This window comes from Melopsittacus undulatus, chromosome 6 (genome assembly GCF_012275295.1).
Source record: "Melopsittacus undulatus isolate bMelUnd1 chromosome 6, bMelUnd1.mat.Z, whole genome shotgun sequence".
Classification (NCBI taxonomy): domain Eukaryota; kingdom Metazoa; phylum Chordata; class Aves; order Psittaciformes; family Psittaculidae; genus Melopsittacus; species Melopsittacus undulatus.
Window position 1 is genome coordinate 14283010 of NC_047532.1, and position 27242 is coordinate 14310251.

The 27242-nt window shown below is 46.4% G+C and overlaps 4 protein-coding genes across 8 annotated transcripts; 2 read left to right on the forward strand and 2 right to left on the reverse strand.

Moving 5' to 3' along the window:
• Nucleotides 1-2773: 2773 nt before the first annotated feature.
• On the forward strand, nt 2774-7030 carry LDLRAD1 (low density lipoprotein receptor class A domain containing 1). The gene is made up of 6 exons (XM_005151289.2): nt 2774-2794; nt 3153-3207; nt 4812-4943; nt 5335-5472; nt 5995-6123; nt 6885-7030. The coding sequence occupies exons 1-6, from the start codon at nt 2774-2776 to the stop codon at nt 7028-7030; spliced, it is 621 nt and encodes a 206-aa protein (XP_005151346.2).
• Nucleotides 7031-11384: 4354 nt separating this feature from the next.
• On the reverse strand, nt 11385-18304 carry LRRC42 (leucine rich repeat containing 42). Of its 3 annotated transcripts, none has more exons than XM_005151146.3 (8): nt 18227-18304; nt 16892-17379; nt 14631-14762; nt 13523-13641; nt 12701-12789; nt 12506-12619; nt 12277-12361; nt 11385-11873 (listed from the first exon to the last, which is right to left on the reverse strand). In XM_005151146.3, exons 2-8 carry the CDS (start codon nt 17362-17364, stop codon nt 11617-11619), a joined length of 1269 nt encoding a protein of 422 aa, XP_005151203.1. In that variant the 5' UTR covers nt 17365-17379; nt 18227-18304; the 3' UTR covers nt 11385-11616. The 3 variants fall into 3 exon arrangements, with proteins under 3 accessions (XP_005151203.1, XP_030906535.1, XP_030906536.1); XM_031050675.2 differs by having other exon boundaries at nt 18222-18242; XM_031050676.2 differs by lacking the exon at nt 18227-18304 and adding an exon at nt 17919-18121.
• Nucleotides 18305-18398: 94 nt separating this feature from the next.
• On the forward strand, nt 18399-25051 carry IFT25 (intraflagellar transport 25). 3 transcript variants are annotated; one of them, XR_004080850.2, is made up of 7 exons: nt 18399-18673; nt 18981-19087; nt 19740-19808; nt 20368-20411; nt 20892-20999; nt 22618-22751; nt 24099-25051. XR_004080850.2 is itself a non-coding variant. In XM_031050677.2 (6 exons), the coding sequence occupies exons 1-5, from the start codon at nt 18576-18578 to the stop codon at nt 20997-20999; spliced, it is 426 nt and encodes a 141-aa protein (XP_030906537.1). In that variant the 5' UTR covers nt 18399-18575; the 3' UTR covers nt 24099-25051. The 3 variants fall into 3 exon arrangements, 2 of the variants coding, with proteins under 2 accessions (XP_030906537.1, XP_005151202.1); XM_031050677.2 differs by lacking the exon at nt 22618-22751; XM_005151145.3 differs by lacking the exon at nt 24099-25051 and having other exon boundaries at nt 22618-24039.
• Nucleotides 22112-26176, reverse strand: DIO1 (iodothyronine deiodinase 1). The gene is made up of 4 exons (XM_005151288.2): nt 25846-26176; nt 24380-24523; nt 23140-23339; nt 22112-22665 (listed from the first exon to the last, which is right to left on the reverse strand). Exons 1-4 carry the CDS (start codon nt 26174-26176, stop codon nt 22576-22578), a joined length of 765 nt encoding a protein of 254 aa, XP_005151345.3. The 3' UTR covers nt 22112-22575.
• Nucleotides 26177-27242: the final 1066 nt, after the last annotated feature.

Sequence of the window (27242 nt, forward strand, 5' to 3'; positions counted from 1 at the left end):
TTCAGCAACTACTGTGTAAATATGGGCTTTGTTTCAGCAGTTGTTGCCTGTCTCCTTAGCGCTGCGTTGTTTGGGATTGCCTTTCCAGAAGAGGCTTTGTCAATCCCAGTTTTTCTAACTGAGGAGCTATCATAGACATGTTTTCAAGCCTGTATAAATGTTTTCCTTTCCTATTACACGTAGTTGCAGAGGGAGTATTACAGCTTCACGAAAACATGGCTATTTGCCTGTTTCAAATGTGTGCAGTTACAACCTCCCTTGTGTTGATGACTTGATTTCACAAAGCTTTCTCTTCCAAAAGGTTTGACTTCGTTGCTTACACTCCTAGCTTTGACTTCAACAACTTCTGCTTCCATTTGGCGTTGTATCTGCCTGCCGCCAGGGGAGAACGCTCAAGTTTTACGTGTTTTGCCTTTTGTTCTCTGTTTAATGACATTTCAGCCAAGTGATCCGTGCGGTGAAGCCAGTGATTCTGTGACGCTGTTAGGTCACAGGAAACTGTGCCTGTGGCAATCTGTCACTTGGCACTTCTGCTTTGAGAGCCAGCCAGAGCCTGAGGAATTCGTTCGGTGTCGTACGTGTAAGCTCTTGTCATCTTCCCTCGGTGAAATCAGACACCAGCGAGGCTGCAGTGATTGAGCTGTTTCCTAAGATTTCTAACCTAAATGGACTATTTAAGCTGTCTTGGCATTTGGCTTTGCAAACTGGCCTGTCCCACTCATTTGTTGTTAAATGACTTCCTGACATCTTCATTTGCAGAGGTTGCAGTTGAGGTTTGATCTCTGCTCAAGATCAATGTTTAAACAAAGGACTTTAAACTACTGAGATTGCAGGGGGGAAGTATTTCATATTCTCTTTAGGCATGTGTGCAGTTGAACGTGTATCAGACTTGAAATGGAATCATCTTGACACAAATGAGGCAGCCCTCTCAAGTGTGTGCAATGCACTGCAGGCACAAGCAGCCATGGTACATGGGGGAGGACTGGGGTTCTCTTTAGGTGCTAGAATTAGCAGTAGTCTCCTGTCATACTGAATGCCTTGCTCTGTGTCTCCTCTTCAGCTTCTCAGGTCTTTGGCAAAGGTTTCTATCCTTACTTTGATTTCAGAAGGGTTTGCATTTGTTACCTCATTCTCATGGCCTCATTGTTCTGAACTATAAGCTGTCTTTGATGTGGGGTAACTGCTCTAAAACCCAGCTGCCTGGCTGGCTGAAGCTGAGCTTTATAGTCTTGGTGTAGAAAATAGATGGTGAGAGATGGCAGACACGAACATTTGCCTGGCCTGGCTTTTAAATGGGACTCAGCAGACTCACCATCACTTCCTAAACTGTATGAAGGCTCAAAACAGTCCTTCTGTATCAAGATTAGAACCAAAAACTTCCTCTTTTAAAGAGATCTAGAATTTAGGGTGCACAGGTTTTAACCCTTCATCTGTTCCTTCTTCTGTGTTGTAGGAAGTGTCCATACTTGCAGACTGTTTGCTACTTGGTGTTAGGTGCTTTCACCCCAAATTATCCTTGAAATGGAAGAGTTTTAGTGATGTATTCGTGTGAGAAGCTTCTGCTGTGTTGAAATCGATGTCGCCACGCTGAAGGAGGAGCTCCTAAAAGGCTGAACAGGAGAGTGCAGGGCTGTATTAACTCAATGAAACTGAGAATGAGTTTGTATGGGGATGGAGAGGGAAGTAGCTGTGATTGTTCCTCCATGTCAGGCATAATCTGGTCCTTTGAATCAATTCAGGGCAGCTGTCTCAAGGCCAACTTACATGCAGTATAGCTGCCAGCTCCTCTATGAAGCCCTGGTAAGCTATTTTTGCAAGCGCTTGAGGAGTAATCATGCTCTTTTAGGTGGCAACAGTTGGCAGGCACTGGAGACCTGCGGACCTTCCTGCAAGCAAGAGCAACACAGGCTGCTCAAACCCTTGATGCCAGTGCTTCTTCTCCCTCCTACCCCCTTGACAGAGCTGCCTGCTCACATTGTTTTATCCTGGAAGCTGCAGAGCTGCACTGTGTGTGCAGTGCTGAGCCCTGCAGCCAGTTTAGAGGCTGCAGCCTGGTTTTAAGTGCATGTTAGCTATGGGCTGAGCCGCTAAGGAATTACTGCAGGCCTGCAAATTCACGTATGCAAGTAAAAGAGAGGATCCCTGGAGGATTTATTAATGCCTGTGCTCACTGCCCAGGCAGGGAAGCTGTTCCAGATGGTTGAATCCTGCACAGCTGTGCTGAGGACTCGTCATCTTGTGTGAGTCTGGGTTGATGCTGCTTGGAGGCAGCATTGTCCTGGGAAAGAGGTGGGGAGAAAGGAGACTTGCTGAACACGGGGTTGGAACTGGTTATCTTAAGGTTCTTTCCACCCCTAACCATTCTATGAGTCTATGTTCAGATGCTCTTCTCTCAGGCTTTCACTGTGAAAGGGGGATTTGCTCTGACCAGCACCAGCCTTATGAGCAAAGAGTGAGTCCTCATCTTCCAAACAGGTGTGAGGAACAGCAGTGGGATTCTCAGCATCCAAAATCTGTGTCCTTTATGTTTTGCCTAATGCCCCCCTTGTGAAACCAAAATGGATCCACAGCAGGAATAAGAAGCAAACCAAAAACCCCACTTCCAACCAGAGCCTGGAGCACAGGCTTGGCACAGCCTTCCCCATCCTCTCCTGCACGCCCTTTGCTTTCCTCCTTCTGTTGGGATTGTATCCTGGTAACACCACTCACATTAAGGTACAGAAAACTCTCCGTGATCCTTCAGGCTCCTGAGAGGGCTGTAGCTCTGGGAAGCATGAACAAAACTCACCCTCAGGTACAGTCCTTCCCTTTGGAAAAGCTCTTGGGTGCAGCTGTTTCCTAAAGTACTTGTGCTCTTGGTAGTGCTGTTTGTCTGACCTCTTTACTGCTGGTTGCTGGGAGCTGTTTCGACTTAATCTGATACAGAAGGAAAGTATTGATACAAGGTGCTGGACTGGGCATCAGCGTTTGTTTTCCAAATGGGAAACTGAGATTTAAAGGTGATCTGATTGACGAATTTCTGAGTTTCCACCAAGGCAATTTTCACTTGTATATAAAAGAAGGAATATATTATCTATTCCTGGGCAAGATGGGATGAGAACTAGAAAGGCATTCCTTGCATGGTAACAGTCTTTTTATCCCTTTCCTTCTAGAGAAATGGTGATGTAACTACATGGGCTTTGACGGAGTCTCTCTCTGAAGGAAAAGGTAATGAATAAAATGCAGAGCTTAACATTGCTATTATTAAATTATATATCTATTGAAACTGCTTATGTAATGTAAAATACAACCAGCATTTATGGCCTATTGAGGCTGGTTTTTGTCCCCCTTCTGTGCAGTAAGACATCCAGGCTAAAAGACTGTTCTCTTTTGGCCTGGAGTTGGCAGTGATATGGTATAGTAGCATAGTATCATAGAATAGTTAGGGTTTGAAAGCACCTTAAGATCATCCAGTTCCAGCCCCCCTGCCATGGGCAGGGACACCTCACACTAAACCATATCACCCAAGGCTTCATCCAGCCTGGCCTTGAACATCGCCAGGGATGGAGCACTCACCTATCACAGGCTCAGCATGAACTTGCCATAGGCTTTCTATATGTTTTAATGGCCAAACTTCAGTGAATTTTGTCTGTGTTAAGGAGGAGGTGAAATCAAACAGGATCGATAGCAAACCTGTAGATCAGGTTGCAGCGACACTTCATCACTGCCGTTGCATTATACTCACATCCAGTTGCAACTGTTGTGCTTTCTGCCCAAAGGTGTTGTCCTGCGGGCACACACACTCTCATTCACCACTTTCCTTCTAAGCTGAAACATCCTGTGCTTGGTTTCCTGCTCAAGCATGCCAGGGATGGTGGTGACTGCAGCCAGGATCCCCTGTGCTTGAGTGAAGGCTGCACCTGCACTCGTGTTTGCACAACACAGCAGCTCAGTAAAGGCAAAGCACAGCTCCGGCATATTCTAACTTTCCAATCACAGCAATGTGAGTTCAGGTTTGCCAAAACCCCGCTTTAAGGGGCAGGGTGGCCTTCACCAACCCGTGTTGCTCAGGTGGCCACGTGAACCTTGCCTTTCCAGTCTGGAAATCTGAAGGAATGCAGGAAGCACAGTGTTGGTTTAGAGACCAAGAAGGCAGCTTGGCTGGTGTTGCCCTTGTATGTGCTGCTGTTGTGTTGTAATGACTCTGGGTTTGGCCTTTAGCTTCCGGATTTGATTTGATTTATGGAAGCTGGAGCTCCTGGAAGGTTGCTGCCTTTTGTACCCCTCTGGGAGGGGATGGGCAGCTTTTAGGCTGGTTGTGACAGGTTTGAGCTGATATTTCAGCCTTGTTCTATGGGGGTGTTGAAGCCCTGGTTTGGGACAGAAAGCCCAAAATGCTGTAAAATGGAATTTTAACTCTTGGAGTTTTGCTGTGGGCTCTGGGAGGGCCATGTCCCAGCCTTACACTGACCTGCCCTGTGTTTTGGCTGCTGAAAAGGGCATTGCTGTCCCATTGGGTCAGGCAGGGGCTTGGCCTTCTCACCTCTTCTGCATCCAAGCGCACTGGGTGAGCTCCTACCACAGTGTTTGTGCTATTTGATTCCAGGGCTCCATAACAGCAGCACAGGCTCTTCTACACTGCAAGCATCAAGATTCCTTATGAGGAGGTGTTTAATGTCAGAGTCTGGCTATCATAACTCAGCTATCAACCCCTAAACCCCAGCAGCCCCTGCCAGAACCCCAAAACACCACCCTTATGGCTTTGTGCTGTTCCCAATGACCCTGCTGGACCCAACCCCAGCCCCTCACCTCTTGCTCTTGCCTCCCAACAGGATGCTGCCGGCCATGCAGTGCCCGGACAGGCTGCACACAGAGGTGTGTCTGCATCTCTGCTGGGGCACTGCTCATCCTCGCTGCCATCGTGGCCTTGGCAGTGGCACTGGGGCTCCGGCCATGGGCACCAGGTTGGTATCACAAGAGCTGCTATTTCTTTGTTAAGAAAGGCATAAAATGATGTGGCATGGAAAGAGCCTTCATGTTCATCACTGTGAGGTGATGCTTCCAGTGCAGACCTGGAGGAAGGACAAGGACCAGCAGGGTGATGTGGGGCTGTGCCGGCATTGCACAGCCTGAGTCACCACCAGCCCTTTGTGCTGTTCCACAGGGCTGTGGTAGCTCTGGATGGCACTTCAGATGACTGGTACTGTTTTCAGGCTCTGCCATGAACCAACCACAGATTAATCCTGGCCCCTGGTTACTTCCAGAACAAAAAATGGATTTCGGAAATCCCCCTTTTCCCCCTTGATCACACCGTGAAAATGATGGGAAATAAAGTGTTTCTTGCTTTCCCTTCAGTGACCCGCTTTTGTGCAGCCTCCAACAACCGGACAGGCTTCTTGTGTGATGACAGAGCTGCCTGCATCCCTGCCAGCCAGGTCTGTGACAGAGCCAGCAACTGCAGGAACGGGGAGGATGAGCAGGAGATGCTCTGTGGTGAGTGCCTCTGTCGTGACTGTATCCCCGTGCTGGTGTTGCTGCTGTGAGGCAGAGCAGCCGCTGTACCTCTAACCCTGCTCCGTGCTTCTGGCTGCGTATGTGAGCAGATAAACCTGGTAGATCATTTGCAGGGCAGATGCTGAGAGCTGGCACTGCCCAAATCCTAGCGGGAATGCCGGGAATTGCACTCCAAGCTCCTCTGATCTTCCCTTTTGAATGCCGTTAACCCATGGTGCAGTTCTCCCCCATTGGTTAAACTGTTTTCCTACAGGGTTCATTTCTTGTCCAAATACCCTGGAAAAAGTCACTAATGCAGAAGCCTGGAGCACCCAGACCCAGTTTCCAGCTCAGACACTGTGTCCCTTTCCCTCCCCAGCCACAGTTTCCCCATCTGTGGTGCCATTCACCCCTGGACACCGCACAAGGGAATGACTGCTTACCCCTTCTGATGTCAGCAGCCTTTGGTACCTGCCATCTCAACGTTAGCCAGCACATCCATGTCCTGTGTGTCCCTCGTAGGTGACTGGCCCCACAGCCTGCCGGGATACCTGGTTTTCCGCTGCAGTAACTCCAAGTACTGGATCTATGCCGACAAGAGGTGTAATGGGATGAATGACTGTGGAGACTGCTCGGATGAGATGGGGAGCTGTGAGTCTCTCATCTGGCTTCTGTTGGGAAAAAGGTCTCTCCTGCTGATGGATTAAGATGGGTTGTACAGGTGTGGTGCTCACTGGTGCTGCTGGAAACACCTGGAGGCTGGCACCCATTGCTAAAGCACAAAATAGCTGAGATAGGATGTATGAACCATGAGGGCTCCATCCCACCAGCTGCCAAGAGCTCTGTGTCAAACCTGGTGGCAATTGAGAGGGGAAAGGCTCCGTGCTTTGTTCCTAGCCCCAAAAGTCACTCCTCTTCTGTGGCTTGCTGAGCATGGAGCAATTCTCATAATGATAAGCAGCTGTAGGCAGCAGTGACCATTCAAATTGGCCTTTGTTTGTTGCTCAGGAGATGGGTACATCTGAGAGCTGGGGGGCTGAGTGTGCTCAGCAGCTTCAAAGCCAGCTACCTAGATCCTTCTCTTGGTCAGATGAGCAGCAGATTTGTTCCTAAGTCACCCTCCCCCCTGGTTTTGAGCTCTCCCTAGAGTAGCTTGCTAACCAGAAATCCATTACAGCTAGCTGTTCCTCCCAGGATGGCACATCTGCCATGAAAGTTGTGTTTATTGTCATGCTCCTTGGTTGTCTCCCACAAGAGCATCAAGCAAGTGTCCCCTTTGGTGGGTTCACAGTGGCAATGTTATCACTCTTCAGTAGTTGCAGGGGATGGAAGGGTGGCTGCCAGTGTAAGGAGGGAGGGAAGGGGTCAGTGCAGCAGAAGCATTCCTGTTCCCTGTTTTCCATCCCTCCCAGCAGCTGCCTGCCCCCTGTGCGGGTCGGATTGGTGGAGCTGCAGCCCTGTGCTCTATGAGTACTGCTCCTGCATCCCCCGGAGGCTGTGTCGGGATGGCATCCAGCACTGCCAGGACTGGTCCGATGAGTACGTCTGCACACCATGACCTGACTGCATTGTCACCTTGGTGTCCTCCTGCTCTGCACCCGCTTGGGAAGCTCCAACCAAGCAAATCCTCAATAGCAGTGCAATGACACTTAACAGAGATGAAATGTTATGGCAGCCCACACTGCAGGCTGGACACTGGCTGTGGGATACCCTCATGGACCTCCTGTCATGTAAGAGTGAGTCCTTTCTGTCTTGCAGTATTGACTCAATGGGTTGTGTGCCAGCTCTGGAGACTGTTTACCAGCTCTGCCAACACAGATGCTGTGTCTGGACAGCCCAGTGCAAGGAGCTCCTCCTGTACGGACATGCTGGTGCCTTTGCAGGCAGCCAGATGAAGGTACGTTGAGTAGCTGGGTGAGGAGAGCCTTTCTAGCCCTTGGGTTAGCACTTCCCTTCAACACATCTTCAACACTTCTGATCCTCACGGGCACGAGCAGCTTGTGCTTGTGTTCAAAGCACGTCTGCAGATGGTTTCAGCAGCAGCTCTGAAGGATCTGCATTGGTGCTCCCAGGATGCTTCCTTGGGAACGCTGTGCTGAGGATGGCACTGTGGGGAGCTGCTGCAGAGCCCACCTCCTGTGCTCTTCTCAAACTGTGAAGGCCAATACGAGTGTCATGGCAAGGAAAACTGGAGAGGTTTCAGGATCTGTGGGCATAAATCACTGTGTTCTGGTGTAGCTGTGTCTGCAAGCCAAGGCAGGAACCAGCACGTGTGTAAAATGCACTTCTCGGGGCTGTGCTCTTTTGGAGCAGCAGCTTAGCAGGGTGAGAACAGCCTGGGCTGGGATGGGATGTGTTTGCACTGGAGCTGGCAAAGAAAGGAAGGGAAAAAGTCACAGCCTTGGAGCAGAGAGCAGGAGAAAACCAAGTGCTGCTCCCTGGGCAGGGGGGGATGACACCGGGATCTGTGCATGGTTTGTTTGGTTCCTGTGCCAGCAAAGCAGGATCAGGCAGCCAAACTTTCAAGGATATAGATGTGGATGTGCCACTAAAACGTAAGGAAAGTCTTTCTCTGCTCCTTTGAAAACCTCATCTGTGTCTAAAACATCATCTCTGAGAAAACCCCACATTTCAGTGAGTGCATTTACTTTCCTAGGCCCCAAACAAACACCAAGGGAGCTTTTCCCCACCACCATCCCAGGTCATGGATCTTTAAAAATAACCCCCCATTCACTCATTTCCCCTCTGTCCTGTGATGTGCAGCCCTGCTGGTCCCCGTGACTGGTATCAATGGTGAATGTTCTGATTCGTCACTGGGATACAGCTGTAGAGAAGAGACCTTTTAAAAATAGCTTTACAGTGTTCTGACTCATACTTCACCTGGAATGAGATGGCAAATCTCTGCATTATGGAACTGGTACTATGGGAAATCCTTAAAGTCACATTTAATAACCCAAAGAGGAGCTCAAGGAGGGGGAATTCAGAGGCAGAGCTGCTGGTTCAACCACTCTGAGGAAGAAGAGCTGCTTTCTGATTCAGATTGAGCTCAGGCATGGGCTGTTTGCTGCTCCTTGGCTCTGAAGTGGGAGGATGTCCAATAAGCTCTCTACACTTGTAGGGGCAGGTGGGCTATGATGCTGCATGCTTCTATAGCATAGGGCCCAGTCAGTATGATTGGTAAAAAAACCCTATGCTTTATATCAAACAGACTGGGATAGCCATGACTTTCTGGATCCTCCAATGCTTGCTGTGGTTGGGAAGAGGATGCTGGGTAGTCTGATCCGTATGGCAACTGCTGTATTCTCCCAGTCCAATATTTGTTGACCATTGCCAAGTTCTAAGATGTTCCTGAGGGTGACAAGGAAAGGGTTGGGGCATGCAATGTGTGAGCATGGGGAGTCAAGCGCTCGTGCTTGCTATGTGGAGCTTCACCGCAATAGAGGCCAAGTCGTGGCTTACCTTGGCTGGATGGGGATGATGTGTGGGATCTGGGAATTCTTACTTTATTGTGAGACATGATAGAGAAGGCAAATGCCTGGCTTAAGGCAGGGAAGGTTATTGTGCCACCTCTTCTCTCCTTCAGCAGAAAGGTATGGAAACAGAGGCAGGCTTAGGGCACAGGGAGGATATCCTTGGCTGCAAAGAGGAAACCAAACACAGTCACCTCCCTTTCTGCTATCTTTCAGCTTTGTAATTGAGCTGAACCCAAAGAAATGGGGTCAGGAAAGTGATCTCTGCAGCTAAGATAACCAGTAAGGGTCTACTGGTGTCAGAGGAACTGGTGCCTGCAGGGTAGAGCCCCAGGGCTGTTCTCAGGCTGACATCCCTGTGCCACTTCACAGTGAGCACTCCTGCAGGGCCAGGGCTGTGATTAATGGCCTCAGGTTAGGAGAGAGGAAGCAGGGACTCATCCTGCTCTGCATTTATGCCTGTGAAGGGACTACCTGAGAGAGACATGGGAAGCAGCAGCAGTCCATGGGCAGCAAGATGCAGAAGCCAGCCTGGAAACAGCCAGGGATGCAGCAGGGAGTTTGATAGATTGAGCCTATCTGTTACAGGGTGAGTCCCCTCCTGTAATTTTCTTACTGCCTTGCTCCTGGTCAGCAGGGGCTGCGTACCCTACAGAGAGCAATACACAGGGATCAGCAGGTTGAGGCCACAGTAAATGTGTCTAACTCTTCCTAGAACAAAATTTACAGTGGTGTGTTTAAAAGAGGAAGGCTGCTGAAAGCAAGAAACCTGAGGAAAGGAACAGTTGTACCAGGGCTGAGGAACAGAAGAAACACAGTGCTCTAGAGCACCTCTTCTGAAAAGGAAGGATGTTCTGTATTGTTTTACTATCAAGCCTGTGAACTGGGCAGAACGTTTATGTCAAATCACACTGTGCCTGTTTTCCAGCTCAAGGCATCTGCTCTCAGCTGCTTTACTTGATGTGATATGGAGTATATGACTGTGAGACGTGCATCTCTCCATGGTCTGATTAGCAGATCTCCACATAGTGGAGAGGCCACCAAAAGCAATGCATGGGGGCTGTGGAACCACAAGCCAGCTGCAGGAGGGGGGTTATGCTTGAGGGCTATGCTCATCTTCTTCCTCATTGAGAGGCTGTTTTGCTAAGTCACTACTAGTGCCATTATTTGTCTCTGCAGAGAGCTGATGCAGTTGTCAGTGGAAGCTATTAATAGACTTGTTTCTGGGGAAAAAATGTAGGGCTGGAATGCAAGTCTGAGTGTTTTGTTTGTGTGTAGTCCTTTTTTGTGAGGAAAGTTTAGCAGGAAAAGAGCAAAGAGAGTAAGGGGATTAGTTCTTTATGCATCTTTGAGATGGAGACCCTTTTCTTGGCCTCTTCATGATTTCCAAGGATGTGTTGCTTTTGTTGTTGCTGAATTATAGTGAACAATGGTGTAAAAGGAAGATATCCTCTAAATAAGTACTAATAGGGGAGACCTGTAGTGAGTTATTGGCCTTACAGCCTAAGAGCAGAATGAGGTTGCTCTCCCCAACTCATGGGCCTCAGCCAGTTTTGATAGAAACACCCAGAGCACGAATTTGATGATCACAGAATCCCAGACTGGTTTGTGTTAGAAGGGACCATAAAGCTCATTCAGTTCCAACCCCTGCCACAGGCAGGGACACCTTCCATTGGAGGAGCTTGCTCCAAGCCCCTGTGTCCAATCTGGCCTTGAACACTGGCAGGGATGGGGCAGCCACAGCTTCTCTGGGCACCCTGTGCCAGCGCCTCAGCACCCTCACAGGGAAGAGCTTCTTAATATCTAATCTAAATCTCCCCTCTTTCAGCTAAAAGCCATTTCCCCTTGTCCTGTCACTAATGGCAGGATGATAAACACACCTGAATCATTACAGCTGTATTCCTGGCCTTGAATGTCTCATTTTTTACAGCAAATATGTGTAATTCATATTTGAATTATAAATGTTCCCTGGTTTTAGGTAGGGGAGCACGGCTGGTATATTGCAGCCACTGAGAATGGTTTTTAAACCACAGAATGCTCTCACATGCAGTGAATTCATTTATAAGGGAAACTATACACCAACAGTGGAGTCTAATCTCTATAATAACCCAGTTTCAATTTTCATTTCCTGGGCTAAAATGAGAGAGATTGGGGATTTCTGTTCTACTTTGGCTTTCTGGAGGGGTTACTGTCTCTGTCTTGCTCCCCTGGGGCTGGTGCTTATCATCTTTGCTTCTTTCCTTTATCAGAGCTCTACCCGCACTTACAGGCTGAGGTTTATGTTCTACCAGCACTATTGATGTCCCAGGACACTTGAGGAGCTCACTGCAGCTTCATTTCAGCTGAGCCACAGTGATTAGTCTTCTGCCCCTTGGGATGCTAGAGAGGAGGAGGGATAGAACCAGCTATTTTGGGAATAATAACCTCTGTCAGAAGAATGAGTTAAGGATGACAACAAAAATCTTTATTTGAAAAAATTATTATGTATTGAAAATATACAGTAGTATCATCAACCTTCTCCTTGACTCTTCCCCTCCCCAAGCATAGGTTAACCAACAAGCCCATCACAGCAGCCAGAGTTAACAATACCGGTCTCCTTTGTTTTCCCCCTCAATGTGCCTAAATTCTGTCATCAGCAAGAAAACAACAAACAAAAGACCCATTTCTTTCTGACTCAGTAGGTATTTAACAAATCCCAGTCCTCCACAGTGAGGCACAGATGCTTCTGTTTGGAAGTCCTTTCACTCTCTTGTTCAGCCAAAGCTCTTTTTTTGTTGTTCTTTAATTCATGGCTGCCCACAGCCTCCTTTTTCAAAGGTAAATGGCAATTTGGAGCTTTTTCCTTATAAAACTGCAAGTTTCCAGATGCTTTTGTTTCTGCCTCCACCAGTTTGCATTTGACTACTTCCTCTATTCTGTGTGTCTTGCCATCTGCAGGAAAATAAGAGAATATTAAGTTCAGATTTGGGGGAACAGCAGAGTGATGCTGTAAAATACATACTTATGCCACAACTGTTTTGGCCAAGCCAACCTGGAATGCTGACTGCTTTGCTGGAATGTGCATAGGAAAAAAGTAATACGTCTATTTTGGGCTTTGAATTTTAAAGAGAAAACTCAGTTATGCTGTCATCATGCTGTACTTTAAGAGTTTGTTGTACTTGAATATCTAGCGGCCTAACAAACAAAAGAACTCAAGCACATTGTAATGTGGTCACACAAGTGGCTGAAATTTTACACCCCAGATACTATTTGAACTAAAAAAAAGGGAAGTATTGAAATGTTTCTTGTCAAAAAGAAAACAAAGGAACTTTGTGGTCTCTATGCAGTTACATACAGAAGCGCAGAGTTGCTGCTCTGGATCTCAAGTCGTCTTGTGGCTTGATGGCCTCCATAGCTGCCTGCTCCCACTGCAACACAGTCTGAAATAGGAAGTTAAAAAGCTTCTTATAAAATGTACAGAAATATAATTGCAAACAACTCTATTTCTTATTCTTTCATATTCAGGGATTTAATGTTCCTTAAGGATGATTTCTAGAGAGTAAAACAGACTTAAACCCCCATACCTGTTCTGCCCATCCCTCTGTTTTGCAGTTGCTATGATCAAATTCTTTCAGAGGCACTTCTGAGTGGACCAAGCCTATCTGCATTTGGAGCCGCTTAATGACAGCATTAACATCCTGGTGAAAAGGGAAATAAAGTGGTCAGAGGAGGAGAAGATTTGATTACACCTGTCCAGTAAACTTAAGATGCTTTTTTACCTTGAGACCTGTCCCAGAAATGTCCAAACAATTCAATTTCTTGAAAGAAAGAAGGTATCCAATTCCCACATCTGTGATTTTAGGGTTACCTGTAAAGGTCAAGTGAAGTGAACTAAGTTGCAAGATGTGGAGAAAGATGGTCAGAATACCAAGAAACTATTTGTTCCAAAGGCTCCCGTATCTGAAGGGGGCCTACAGGGATGCTGGTGAGGGACTCTTCATTAGGGACTGTAGTGATAGGACAAGGGGTAATGGGTTCAAACTTAAACAGCAGAGGTTTAGACTGGATATAAGGAAGAAATTCTTTACTGTTAGGGTGGTGAGGCACTGGAATGGGTTGCCCAGGGAGGTTGTGAATGCTCCATCCCTGGTGGTGTTCAAGGCCAGGTTGGATGAAGCCTTGGGTGACATGGTTTAGTTTAAGTCGTCCCTGCCCATGGCAGGGGGGTTGGAACTGGGTGATCTTAAGGTCCTTTCCAACCCTAACTATTCTATGATTCTAATACTGGAACAAGGTAGGCTTTGGCCTTTTTTTGGTAGTATACTTCATGTTTTGAAAGTGAGTCAAAACTGACTTTTTCCCTCTAATGATCAAAACACAAGTATTCACAATCCCAATTCTCAAACTACTAGCAGTATTTATGTAAGTTGCAAGTGACTGAGACTACAGGTATGACCTGTGCCTTCTGGAAAGCTATTGATGAAATTGGGGTTCAGTACTTGGAATCATCAAATTAATTGTAGTCCTTCAATATTAAGGAATTAAATTGAGTTTCAGAAAGGATACAGGTTGCTTCTAATATTAAACCATGCAGTACTTACAAGACAAGTCTAATACCAAAAGGTTCTCAAGTCCCTTTTTCAACACTCGGACTGGTGCTGTCATCCTGCGAAGGCCTGCATCTGATAAAGAGTTGTCCTTCAGGAGAAGCTGTTTTACACTGGGAGGAGAGACACAAACAGATGGTTTATAGTCATTAGATGAGCCAGCTTTGCAAAATGTCCTAAAAACTCTGTGCCAACCCTTCAGTCTTCTCTGATAATGTTAGTAAAAAGTAGTAAGAAAGAAGCCTGAGTTAGCAGGACTAATAAATACCTTTATATTGCCTCTGCTAGCTCAACAGAAGCACTTACACGATCAGCTATTCCCAGAGCTCAGGGACAAACTGATCCTAGCACACAAGCATTTGCTAAAGGAGACAATAAGATTCTTTATACACTCAAATTCTTTAAACCAAGGCTGCCAACCTCAAATCCACTCAAAACTACAAATAGAAAAATGCTTGGCAAAATGGGTAGGCAGATTTGGGAAGAGAGACAGCAATGATTTTTAAGTAAGCAGTAAGGTATTATGATACAGACAAACAAAAACTGGGAAAAAACACTAAAATGTTCTCCAGAGAACTTTAAGGCAAAGTCTTAATGCAAAATGCACCAAAATCTTATGGTAACATAGTATATCCTAATTAGCCATCATCCTGTCTTACTGATTTCCGTAATTGTCTACTTTTCAATGTATTGACTAAATATTCAACCTCCTGCCTGTGGAAATCTTTATCCAGAACACAGTTTGGGTAAAACTTTGGCTGATTAAGTTCCCTCTTAAGAAAAGGAAATGAAACTGTAGAACTGTTCCAAATGCTTAAGATGGAGCTTTTACCTGGCCAATGGAAATGATAAAAAGTTGCTTTAAAACCATGAAACAATAAACTACCTTGCACATTTGCAGGACCTTTCACAGTTCAGTATGTGCTTTCTGCACAACAGTCTGTAGTTTGGTTACCTCAGGAACAGGCTTTATGAACCAGAATCTTCAAACTCGTACACTGTTGCCTGTGAAACTTCCCTTTAAAGCCACAGCCCGATTCTTTGAACTGCTCAGTGACAGGAGAAGACAGTGTAATTTTTAGATGTGTCAAGAAGTCAGTACCTAGACAGAGCCTCTTTGGTGAGATGTTCCAGCAGCTCATGTTCATCTCCAAGTTTACAACAGGAGAGATCCAAACATGTCAGCTCACGGAAAGACTTAATTTCTTCTAGCTTTTCAGAGATAACCAGGTATCTGCAGAGAGGAAAAACCCCCAAAGCTATCAGTGTTCAGGCGCATAAGAAGGCACCTATATCTTCAAGTGTCACAAGCATAATGCAGTCATTTCTCCTAAGTAGCTGTGTGGAAAGTGACAGAAATTACCCCGCTCTCCTACCTGTTTATGCGCAGCCTGCACACAACACATCTGAATTCCCAATTTTCCCCTTGAACAAATGTCATTGTTTTGCTTTGATTCAAAATATTGGCCTAGCAATTAAGACTTCAATTTGCAAACATCACCATTAGGGACTTCTTTACAGATCACTGTTGTATTATTTTAGAACCATGCAAGATCTATAGTCTAATTTACTGTAAATCAACTTCACAAACTGCTCTTCCTCAGTATTTAGCAAGTGTGTAAACAAACCCGCATTCATCCAGGTTTAAAATCTACTTCAAATATAGCAGCATAGCTTGTCAAATGGCAAAATCGTGCTTTTTATAGGCATAAATAAGATACTTCACTAGAGAGAGAAAGTCCTACAGGACACCTGCAGGACTCCAGCTAGAGCTGTGACTACACTCCAGGCAGTAGTTACTCAGTGGCTTATTTTTTTAGCTGTGTTGGCTCCCTGATCTGATTCACTCTGCAGCCATGCAAACATCTGTGCTGGGACTATTCAGTAGGAGGTTTAGAGGTGGAACAAACCACTGAAGAATGGCATGCATGAGTATGCAGTTGGAAGCACGTAGCAGTCACTACCTCACTAATCTCCCCTGCATTTACCTCTTATTATCCCCTGGCAAGACAAGCCCCAAGTTCACTAATCTCTCCTGAGTGTACCTTATATCATCATGGCAAGATACACCATGCATCTTCACTGCTGAAATGAGGGGTCCTTGCTAATTTGATCCCTCAAGGAACACCTATTTGGCCATGCAAATAAAGGGACTTCAATATCTTCCCACTGCAAGCATACCTATGAAACTACCCCACCAATTCCCTTTGCCAGGCAATTCAGCAATGCATAAGGCAGCACATATAGTCAGAGCATGAGCCAATCCTTGAGTGATACTACTAGCTCAGGAGAGTTGTGAGGAGAAGAGTGGGCTCTTTTAGAAACAAGATTCATCAGAAAATTGCCTTGATACCTTACTTGCTGGATTTCAAAGACTCAATTCTTAACTCAGCTTTCTGTAATAGCAAAAGATGCCAGAAGTAACTTCATTTCTGAATTAAGCCCATAGAAATTATCTGTACTAGAGATTAAAAGGGAATAGATTTAAAAGATGAAACAAAGAATAATTGACCTCCGCTCAAACATTCCTGCTGTGCTCAGAGCACCCTTGGCACTTCAGATGAATATGCTTGTACTTTGATTTTAAACTGAATAAACCAGCCCTCTTTCAAGTGCAGAGATGGAAGATAGCCTGGTTATATTACTGGGAAAGCCTTCAGTAGGAGCAAGGCTTCAAAAACATAAGCCAGTTTTCAGGTTGGTAAGACTCTCTTCTAGTGAAAGACAATGTGGACATTGAGAAGATGGGAAAACTGGTGCTGGACTCTAATCAGAACCTCATTAAAGCATGTTCAACATGGGCATAGGAGCAATAATAAAGTAAGGTAAACCCTGCCTGACTTCAAAGCCTGTAACTTACCTACAAGACTGTATCTTCTTCTGAGCCCCCGAAAAGAAACAGGATGGTAAACAGTAAATAAACCTCCTCTGCAAGAGTGTATTTTATCTGCACAGTCAGCTAAATGTGTTGAAATGCTTATAAACAGCAATTACAAAAACATTTTGTGAAATACCTGATCAACACACAGATTACTATGGAAAATATTATTGTTACAAACAGCTGCAATTTTAATCCTGCACATAAACCCCCCCGTTAGTTAAGATGGACATAGTCTGTTACCTGTATAGTCTGTACCTTAGAATGATACCAGCAGCTGCACTTGAAGGAAGGGAATGGGACCAAAGGAAGCAAGCAGAAGAGTCAGATACAGCTCAAGTAATTTGATTAAAATTGGGTGATCACAGCTCAAGAGATTATCTTTTTAATTATTATTATTTTGGATAAAATAATGTAAGGTAAACTTTAAGTGTGCCAGGAAAAAGCAGCGGCAGATGACAACATTTGTTACTGAAGACACCTACCTGTTCCTCAGGCATAATGAACATAGCACCAAACTGCCATATGCTTCAGTAAACTTCTGCAGAGCTCTCAGTCCTGTTACTGGTTCTGTGAACTTCTGTCTTGCTTCTGCAGCTGAAAAGAGCTTTTCAGCAATCTGCTCTGGGAAACCAATCAAGGAGTCAATGTGATCAACATTGTCAGAAATGTAACCCAGCACCAGGCTGAAGAGAGACTTGGCCGAGTAGCGGAGGTTCCCCTCCTTAGTGTACGTGAAGATGAAATGATCAGTCCTCTGCCTCCGTGCCCTATCGTCCTCCCTGTTCATACACAGCTCCACTGAAAATCCTCTGGAAAACAGCCTAAAAGGTCTTGTTTTGGAGGTGACATGCTGTATGCCGCCTGCACCCTGATTTACCACATGCAGCTTCCCATTTTCACGCACATAGATCGGCCCAGTATCCAAATGGCTTTCTGAGTGGAGCCAGTAAGACATTCCTCTCGACCAGCTCTGCAAAAACAAACCGTAGGTAGGTAAAGAACAGCCACAAGAGGAAAGACCCCAAACCCTGGCAGCTCTCCTCAATGCCCCGAGCACGGTCACGTAACCCTGCAGTGCGAGGAAGGGCAGGCTGTGTGGAACAGGGGTGTGCGCCGTCTGCCATTAAACCCTAGCACCAGTCAAAGGGGAGCTGAACCCAGAGAGGTGAAGGGCATCTGCTGTGGCAGGGCCCTGCTGCTCTGTGCTCGGTGCCCATCAGAAGAGCCCAGCCGTACACAGGCAAAGAGGGGCTCTGGGGAAGCAGCCTCCAGAGCCTGGCCTGGCTCTGCTGCAGGCAGAGGGGAGGAAGGGAGAGGGCAAATGGCTGACTGCAGCAGGGCAGTGGAGCACGCTGGAGAATCACCCTCCCTGGGAGGTGGGCAGGCTCCTGCTGCCCCTTCCGCACCCGGTACCGAGGGGTTTGTGAGCAGGGGTCCTGGAGGGAGCAGGAGGGCGCCGATCCTACCACGGAGGGGGCCGGAGTGGGACGGGATCCTGTCAGCTCCTACCCTGAGGGGCTGGGGGCTCCGGTCCTGTGGGGCGGGAGGAGGTCGGGCCCTGCCTGAGAGGGAAAGGGGCGCTGGAGGGATCGGGCCCTGGCCCGGGCGGGCGGCGAGGGGACAGGGTTCACCCCTGAGGGACAGGAGGGGGATCGGGTCCTGCTCGGGGGCTCTGTGAAGGGATCGGGGTGAGCGCGCCGTGACCGGGTGCAGCCCAGAGGGGCGCAAGGGGAAGGGTCTCCGCCCCGGCCGTAAGGGAGGCGAGCTCCCGGTGTCCCGCTCCCCACCAGGAGCCCCCGGCCCGGGCCCCACCTTACCTGCCCCGGGAGGGGCCGTCCCCGCCGCGCCGTCAGCCGGGCCGCGGCTCCGCGCTCCCGCCGCCCATCCCGCAGCGCCCGCGGGCGGCGGGCGGAGCCGCGCCGGGGGCGGGGACAGGGCCCGGGCCGGGGCTGCGCGGGGCAGGCTGGGAGCGGCGGCTGAGGGAAGCGGGGCTTGGGGGGGGTTTGGGGTCCCGTGTGGTCTCCCCTTGCCTTGTGCGGGACGAGCTCCCCTGTCCCAAACCTCCCGCACCGCCACGCTCCTCACGGGGCCCCCTGCGCGGCTCCCGGGGCCGGCTCTGCGGGTGTCGCCGCCGCCGTTGCCTGGTAGCGGCGGCCCCGCGCGGGGATGAGGGGCACGGACTGGTGCCTGAGCTCGGCGGGGGCTGCCCTGGTCCTGGCCACGTCCAGCGACGAGCAGCACCCTGCCGAGAGCGTCATGGACGGGTGAGGAGGGAGCGGGCCCCTGAGGGAGCGCTGCCCCTCAGCGCCGGGCTCGGCCCCCATCGGGTTACCACATAACCCGCGCCATTTGTGAGCCCTTCTGGGGTGCTGCTGGGGCACAGAGCCTGACCGTTGAGGGGTTAACACTTCCACAGAGCTTCCACGGGGTCATACAGGGGGTTGCTTACAAATACCTTAAATTAAAGTGGGTTTGGGTGGGGGGGGGTTTGTTTTCTGTGTGATGGATTGCTTTGAAGATGATTATAAATGGAAAGCTGCAGGTGAGAGGTTTGTCCCCTTCTCTCCACAGCAACTCGGAGACGTTTTGGACCACGACAGGCATGTTCCCACAGGAATTCATTATTGGTTTTCCTAGATGTGTAAAAATCAGCAAAGTTGCAATCCAGAGTTATTTGGGTAAGGCTTTATGTATTGCAGTAACATACATACCATGGGAAAATCTGTGCCTCTATGTGAATCCTCACAGTAGTGTAAGTAAAGTGCCGTGTTACAGAAGCAGCCACTTCTAACAGGTTCTTAAAGATTTAGCTTCACAAAGCAATTGTCCTTCACATCCAAAGGTTTACATAAGTGGAAAAAAGGATGGAAAATCTATCCCACCTGCACTTTGTTCTTACAATACTCGTATTGAGCATGTAACTGTTGCACAGTGATGGCTGTTCTGATTTAATGGGTAGGGCTGAATGATTTATTTTTATATGCTGGTTTTTATAAGTTCATAGGACAGAACTCTTTTAGTCTTCCTTTTTTAAAATACTATGAAGGAAAATGCAAGGTCTCAGATAGAAAGGACTCTTGCAAGGTCAGAGCATGGAGACAACAGCTTGATCATGAGCAAAGGCTACATAGTAGACATGAAAACGTGTTGTTTATCCAGCTTGGAACATAAGGATGGGGGTTGTGGCTTAGTCCAGCCCCATAAATTAGTGGAAGAATGGATTAGTTAATGCTTTTAAAGTGCTTTGTAAATGAAAAGTGATTGAATAAATAGCACTATCAGTAAAGAATCAGAATTCATGTTGATGCTTTAAATGTATATATATTTTAGTGCGGACCTTAAGGATTGAAAGAAGTGTATCTGAAGACCCAGTAGGTTTTGAGGAGTGCATTGAAAAAGGTAAGATTCTGAATCTGAAGCAGTGGGGATTCTATGAGAATAATGTTGATCCTATGGGAATAACGTGGATCTTTTTCACTGACTCATTTTAACCCCATGTCTACCTGTTGCGTTGTCAAATGCAGCTTAATGATTATTTTATTAGACATTAACTTAATCACATTTAAATTAATTTTACGAATAGTGCTGGTCTCTGGAGCAGTTTGGAGATGTAAAATGCTGTATGAGGGCTAAAAGCTTTGCTTGTGCACTCGCTTTTATATTCCAAAAATTAAAACCAGACTTACAGAGCATAAGAGAGTGCCATTTCCTGCATTGTTTGGTTGGTTTGTTGGGTTTTCTCCATGTCCCTTGGGTGACATTTTATATAACAGTGTAAGGAGTGGGATACATATACACTGTGATACTGTGAACAGTAGTTGTTCTCTTAAATCACCTTGTAAAAATAAAACCAGAGAACAATTTTTGTATGTAGTTCATGGTCCTTAAGCTCTCTTGAACTCTGAAGCCCAGCATTGCACACTGTTCTTCATTATCTGTTTTAAAATATCCTTTCTAGATTTGGAACACACAGAAGGACAGCTTCAAAAGGAAGAATTTCCAGTGAGTATTTACAGCCTGTGTCCATAGTGGTTCATGAAATTGGATGTCTAGACTAGCTGGGGAGAAATCAAAACATGCCTTTATTTACAGTTATCGCTAAGTTGATGTTTGAGACAGGAATTTGTAGATCATGGTATGAAATTGTGCTTCCTCACTGCTCCTTTGTAGATTATGGTATGAAATTGCACCTGCCTACTGCTTGTAATCATGTGAAAGAGCTCTTTGCAGGAGCATGGCAGTTCTTCCTCCTTCAATTGTTGCCTTTGAGGCTGCAGGATTTGGGAGGAATGGGACTATTTTTGAATTCCTGTCATCTCACAAATCTCTGAAGCTGGCTGCATATATTAAAAGAGCTTGATTTATGTGTGATTCAAAAACAGACAGAAAGATCTAGATCCTTCGGGGTAACAAACTTCTGCAAGTTTTGTTCGACAGTTCTGTTACTACAGAGAATGCAGTAACATCTTTTTCTTTCTACAGCTTCCTGAATTTCAAGCCACTTACTTGCGCTTCATCATCAAATCTGCCTTCGATCACTTTGTATCAGTGCACCGGGTGATAGCAGAGGGTGCAGCAGAAAACACTTAGGTCTGGCTTAAATTTGTACCTCCTGTTTTTGTTACATACAGAAGTTATATTTTGATATCTGTAGAGCAGAGAATATTTATCATTAAAACCTTGTATTAAAGTGTTTTTTGAAGGTATGGGTATAGTTTGTATTCCCCATCGGTTTAATGTGTGGAATAGAATAGAATTGTTTGGGTTGAAAAGACTTTTAAGATCACTGGGTCCAACCACAATGTACTAACAGCTTCTGAGTTTTATAACCCAGACTGTTACCCTAGAATACTTATAGAATCATAGAATGGTTTGGGTTGGAAAGGACCTTAAGATCACCCAGTTCCAACCCCCCTGCCATGGGCAGGGACACCTCACACTAAACCATGTCACCCAAGGCTCTGTCCGACCTAGCCTTGAACACTGCCAGGATTCACAACTTCCCTGGGCAACCCATTCCAGTGCCTCACCACCCTTACAGTAAAGAACTTCTTCCTTATATCCAATCTAAACTTCCCTGTTTAAGTTTTAACCCATTACCCCTTGTCCTATCACTACAGTCAGTAATGAAGAGTTCCTCCCCAGCATCCCTATAGCCCCCCTTCAGATACTGGAAGGCTGCTATGAGGTCTCCACGCAGCCTTCTCTTCTCCAGGCTGAACAGCCCCAACTTTCTCAGCCTATCTTCATACAGGAGGTGCTCCAGTCCCTTGATCATCCTCGTGGCCCCCCAATATAACTGGGTCCATTTAAATTAGTATGTTTGTATCAGACTTTCTTAATATATGAGTTAAAACCTGATTTCCTGGAAAATGTTTCCTGTGCACTTTAAGTTAAATAGGGAAAAATAAGGTGTGAAATACTTAAATGGGAGGTATTGCTTCCTACTGTCAAATCCTTCAGAAGTTCTTAAATCAGTAACTTTCTCAACTCAAAGGTTAATGGGATGAATATAATAGAAACATCTACTAATGTCTGGAAATAACCCAGAGGGGAAGAGGGACAGGGTGAGGAGGAAATAATCTGAAGCCACATGAAGTGCTGTGGTAGGTTTTTAATAGTTGCAGATCAATCCCTTGTTCCTATAAATATTTTCTACAATCAGGTCACAGCCGTCCATGCTTTGAGCTGTGACTGTCACAACAAATATTAATAGAAACAAATGTTGATGGAGATTGTCTTGGTTCAGAAGCCTTCTGAAGTCCATGAAAGTGAATGTTTAGGAGAGTTCTGTGTATACAAGAGAATCCTCACCCTTTTGCCTGCCAGTTGACTTTTGGAGATGGCAGCACCCCTCAAGTTTATCCTGCATGGTATTCTTTACAAGTGTAAATGCTGGTGTCAAGTCCTGACAGCTCAGTGGACCCAACTACTATTCATTACCACATGTGGTGTAAGCATAGGAAGATACTACAGTGCAGTAGTTGGGGTTGTAGCAATGAGATTTGAAAACCTCTGGACAAACACATAATGAACCACTTCACAGATGCTCTTTGGATGCACATGCAGAGTTCTTGTTGTCTCTTGGTATTTTTAAATTCTTTTTTTCCCCTTTTGCTTATGTCTATGAATCCTTACTCACTGAGCTTTCTCATCCAGACAGTCTTTACTCTGAAGTCGTCTCCATTTCTGGTTTAATTTTTTCCAGGATGGCACGTATTTCTTGGGGGTGGTAATTCCAAGGCCCCACTCCTCCCTGCAGAGGCAATGATATTATACAGTGACACTAAAGTAGACAGAGCACAAGTCCTTTAGCGCATAGCAGTTACAGCAGGACTGCAGGTAGGTGTGCTTGTGTTTCCTTTGCCCAGCAGCCGTTGCATGGTAGAGAGGATATGCGCAGGTTACACCCTGTGTGTAACTGTGACAGGGCCAGGATGTGGATCCTGGAACTGGAGAGTGTTACTGCATCTGAACTTTGGTGTACCTGTGTTTCCTAATGAGCCAGAAGATAAATATTTGAGCAAGACTGAGGTGTACATCAAGTATGTACATTGTAAAGCCCGGGCTAGGTTTGCTGCAAGTCCTTTTCTTTCCACAGTTACAGTGAACTCTAATTTCTCTCTCTCACACAGAATGAAATTCAGTTAGATGTAAAACATTCCCAAATTATTCAGAAATTTAAATATCTCAATATATTACACTCATTATTATTGTTGATATTTTTTACCTTGTAGACAACCTTTCCTCCTTGAAGGAGATACAGTCGTTCCGGCAACGCAGCATATTTTGCACTGCTCAGGTTTTCCATAGTGTCTAAAACCACGGGACATAAAGGATTGTTTTTCTGAAGAAATTGGGCTGCCATTTTCCGATCTTCAAGGCTTCTGTGATTTTTAATAACGACATTGTTTTTAAAAGCCCATCCATCTAAAACAAATGAGAAAGGGAGTGAGCAAGGAACGTTTGGGATAGGTGTTAAGGGTGGAGCTACACTGTGATAGATATCAGGTGGAGGATATGTGTCTTATTTGGGTAAGGTTTGTCAAAGTGTTGGGTGTGGAGGGGATTTTAAAATGGTAAGCAGTGCTGTTGGCTGCCACCCGTTCATTTAGCACAGTCACAACAGCAGCACTGTTCATTCTGCTTTGTTCTACTCATTAAGCCTATACAACAAAACTTCATCTCTATGAGAAGTGAAGCATTTCAGCCAGGGCTCATCTTCGTTTTCCAGGAATAACACAAACACATGTTTGCATGCAACTGTTCCTAGGGAAGTAGAAACTAGTTAAAAGGTTTTGAGCAAAATGGTCTAGTGGAAAGTGCCCCTGCCCATGGCAGGGGGTTGGAACTGGACGAGCTTTAAAATCCCTTCCAACCCAAACCAGTCTGGGATTATGTGATTGAGGTACTGTTTCTCAACTACAAAAAGTGATGTATTGTTCAAAAACTTGAAAACTGTAAATGTTGGTTTAGAAAACCACCTTAACGCTGGGATATAATCAGTGCCAATGTGTTATCTGGAGTTCAGCATGGATAAAAGTGTATATAGTTTGCTACGTTTTTCATATTGGAGTCTGTTCTTGAGACGTGTTAAAAATGAATTATTTAAACCCCAAACACGTAACATGCTGTCGTTTTACACTTAACCTTTCTTCTCAGAAATGCTTTGTTTTTTCCTTCCAAAAGGAGCGGTGCTAACACTGAGAGGAAGGTTTGCAAAGATGCAACAATGTGCTTCATCTTCACAGGGATGAGTGTCTCCAGCAGCCCTACCTCAGTGTAAAGTGAGGTGTGTGAGTAAAATCTTTGTGGAGCATTAGGGACACAAACCAGTGTTGCCACTTTAGATTTGAGGAAGATGTCTTTCCTGTTTGCAGTTCCCTCCTTTGCCAAGATACTTTTCTTCCTAAAGGGACTGCTCCATGTCTGAAGTTTTGGTGGGTGTTACTGTGATGTTTGTACTGTACCTATGGCATGAGCTTCTTCAATGTAGATGATGAGGAAATCTGCTGTGGAGCTGAAATCTTGGATGAGCTTGTTGAACTCATGAAATGTTAACATAAATGAAGGTCAGGTGCAGCTTCCAAAATTCAGGATTAAAGGCCGGTTGTCTGGAAAAAAAATGGGACAGGGTTAGGGTTAGGGTCTTGGACATGTCTTGGTTTGTTTTCACTTGTAGCTGAGAAGAGTGGAAGCTGCAGATTTTAAAGTCATGCATCACAGGCTTCAGTGCTTTTGGTGTATTTCTGCAATGCCCTGTCCGAACACAGCTTTGTTTGTATCTTACTGTTTATTAAACTAATGTTACACAAGCTACTAGCAAAAGGATCCATGCAGTTGCTTACAAGTTAACAGAGATGTGCCTACAGGCGTGAGCATCTCTTTGCAAGGCCTTGATTTAAGAGGACTTGCAGGATAATAAAGCACCTCTTTTAGTCTATGGTTATGCTGAATTATCTGAAATTTGTTCAAGATCTTCCTTCTGGCTGGGCTTAACTTCAGAAACTGCTGCACAGTTTGAACATGGATCCATGTCCTAAATGATCTGACAAAGCAGGTACCTTCCTGGAGATATTGTGTACCTTCTCCAAATTTACATCCTATTTTCTGCATAAATAAATATATATATAGTAAGAAAAGCAGCGTTAGAGAAGGATGTAATACCTCCCATAGGGATCAAAACTGCAGCTTAATGATTAATCCCACATTCTACAGAGATCTTGGTGGGAGGCAGTGGACAAAGTACAAAGCAGCTGCTTTTTCTTCTGCTTTATTTCTAGCCATGTTGGATCTGGAAGATAAAAACTCACCGTGTGCTTTCTTGGCTTTAGGCCAAGGGAGCTGGTGTGGGGCTTTCTGTACAGGGAATGGCAGTCAATGCTTGGGAATCACTGCACACTCTTGTGCCACTGCGTTTCCCTGTTCACTCCTCAGTTGCTGGAGCAGGTCCAGAGATGGGCAATGGAGCTGGTGCAGGGCCTGGAGCTCAAGTGTGATGGGGAATGGCTGAGGTGCCTGGGGGGGTTTAGTCTGGAGAAGGCTCAGGGGGGACCTTATCGCTCCCTGCAACTGCCTGACAGGAGAATGGAGCCAGGAGGGGGCTGGGCTCTGCTCCCAAGGAACAAGGGATGAGACAAGAGGAAACAGCCTCAAATTGCACCAGGGGAGGCTTGGACTGGAGATGAGGAACAATTCCTTCCCCATAGGCTGCCCAGGGGGGACTCACCATTCCTGGAAGTATTCACAAACTGTGTAGACGAGGCCCTTAGTGCCATGGGTTAGTGGTGCCCTTGGCAGTGCTGGGGTAATGGTTGGCCTTGATGAGCTTAAAGGTCTTTTCCAACCTGGTTGATTCTATGAGTCTATGATCAGCATCATCTCCTCAGTTACCACCTTGGCAAGCCAAACCCATCTGCACAGCTGATTTACTGACCTTGCATGAAATCAAGGAGCTGACGAACTTCCCCATCAAGTGTCACCACCGGCGTGTTGGGAGCAGGGTGTCCCTCGTAGGCTTCGTCCTCCAGCCTCTTCCACTTCACCTTCAGCACAAAGAGCAGATACTTGAAGCTGAAAAACGTTGGGCCCCAGTTTTCGTACCTGAATTTTGGATTCTCGTTCATTCTGCTCTTTGCACCCAGTTTCAGGATGTATCTTTTCATGGTGCTGGGGAACAGAACCATCAGTGTTTTGCCAACAACAACACACAGAGTGACATGCAGGAGAATCAGGAGTTTTTGGAGGAATACCCTGATGCTGAGCATTGTGGTGGAGGAGCTCTGACAGCTTCTGACAGCAACGCAGGGCAACGGCAGGAGCAAAGGTAGAGGGAGAGGGGGAGGAAAAACATTCACGTGTTTGGCCACATTTCTGCTGTGCCTTGCACACTGTCACCTCTCCCTGGAGTTCAGTGTCTGTGTCAGTGAGGAGCCCGTCAGCAGCTCTCTCCCCATCTACACCAAAGGATTTAATGACAGTGATGGTAGATTTTCAGTGCCACCTGCATGGCTGTAAGGCTGTTTCACAGATACATTGTGTATTTTCCTAATGGGAGGAGCTGAATCAGGGTGCTTTCCCTGAACCATGAGCTAAAGGATTATGCCAGTAGTACATGAGGGGCTGATCCCACAAGCAGTTATGTGCAGGGCATGGAACACAAGGGTGATGGGAAATGGCTGTGGAACGTGTGAGTTTAGTCTGGAGAAGAGAAGGCTCAGGGGGGACCTTATCGCTCCCTACAACTGCCTGACAGGAGGGTGGAGCAAGGAGGGGGCTGGGCTCTGCTCCCAAGGAACAAGGGATGGGACAAGAGGAAACGGCCTCAAATTGCACCAGGGAAGGTTTAGACTGGATGTTAGGAACAATTCGTTCCCCAGAGGGTGCTCAGGCACTGGAACAGGCTGCCCAGGACAGGGCTGCAGTCACTGTCCATGGGGGTATTTAAAGGTTTGTAGACGTGGCACTTGGGGACACGGTTTAGTGATGGCCTTGGCAGCACTGGGGCAACAGTTGCACTCTATGATCTTAAAGGTCTTTTCCAACTTGGCTGATTCTATGATTCTATGAATACGTGTAATGCTATAAGTTATCAAAATACGTCCTATACAGCTATAATAAAACATATAAATACATACATATATGTGTATATACACACACAAGCTATGTGTGTATACGTGCACACACTCCACCAGCCGCTGGCCGCTTCCGAACCCGAGCCGGACTCAGGCAGCCCCGGACCCTCCTGCGGGCTCTTTAAGGGGGCGGACACTTAACGACAGAGGTCGTGCTGCGTGACCTCTGATTGGTCGGCGCAGCCAGCGCCGCGGGTGT

Coding starts and splice junctions, on each gene's coding strand:
- LDLRAD1 (XM_005151289.2), top strand. CDS start 2,774: ATGAACAAAACTCACCCTCAG. Junction 3,208..4,811: donor GTCTCTCTCTGAAGGAAAAG/GTAATGAATAAA, acceptor GCCTCCCAACAG/GATGCTGCCGGCCATGCAGT. Junction 4,944..5,334: donor GCTCCGGCCATGGGCACCAG/GTTGGTATCACA, acceptor CTTTCCCTTCAG/TGACCCGCTTTTGTGCAGCC.
- LRRC42 (XM_005151146.3), bottom strand. CDS start 17,364: ATGTCTTACTGGCTCCACTCAGAAAGCCATTTGGATACTGGGCCGATC. Junction 14,763..16,891: donor TCATTATGCCTGAGGAACAG/GTAGGTGTCTTC, acceptor TCCTCTCTGCAG/ATACCTGGTTATCTCTGAAA. Junction 13,642..14,630: donor ACCAAAGAGGCTCTGTCTAG/GTACTGACTTCT, acceptor CTCTCCTCCCAG/TGTAAAACAGCTTCTCCTGA.
- IFT25 (XM_031050677.2), top strand. CDS start 18,576: ATGAGGGGCACGGACTGGTGCCTGAGCTCGGCGGGGGCTGCCCTGGTC. Junction 18,674..18,980: donor GCCGAGAGCGTCATGGACGG/GTGAGGAGGGAG, acceptor TTCTCTCCACAG/CAACTCGGAGACGTTTTGGA. Junction 20,412..20,891: donor TTCAAAAGGAAGAATTTCCA/GTGAGTATTTAC, acceptor TTCTTTCTACAG/CTTCCTGAATTTCAAGCCAC.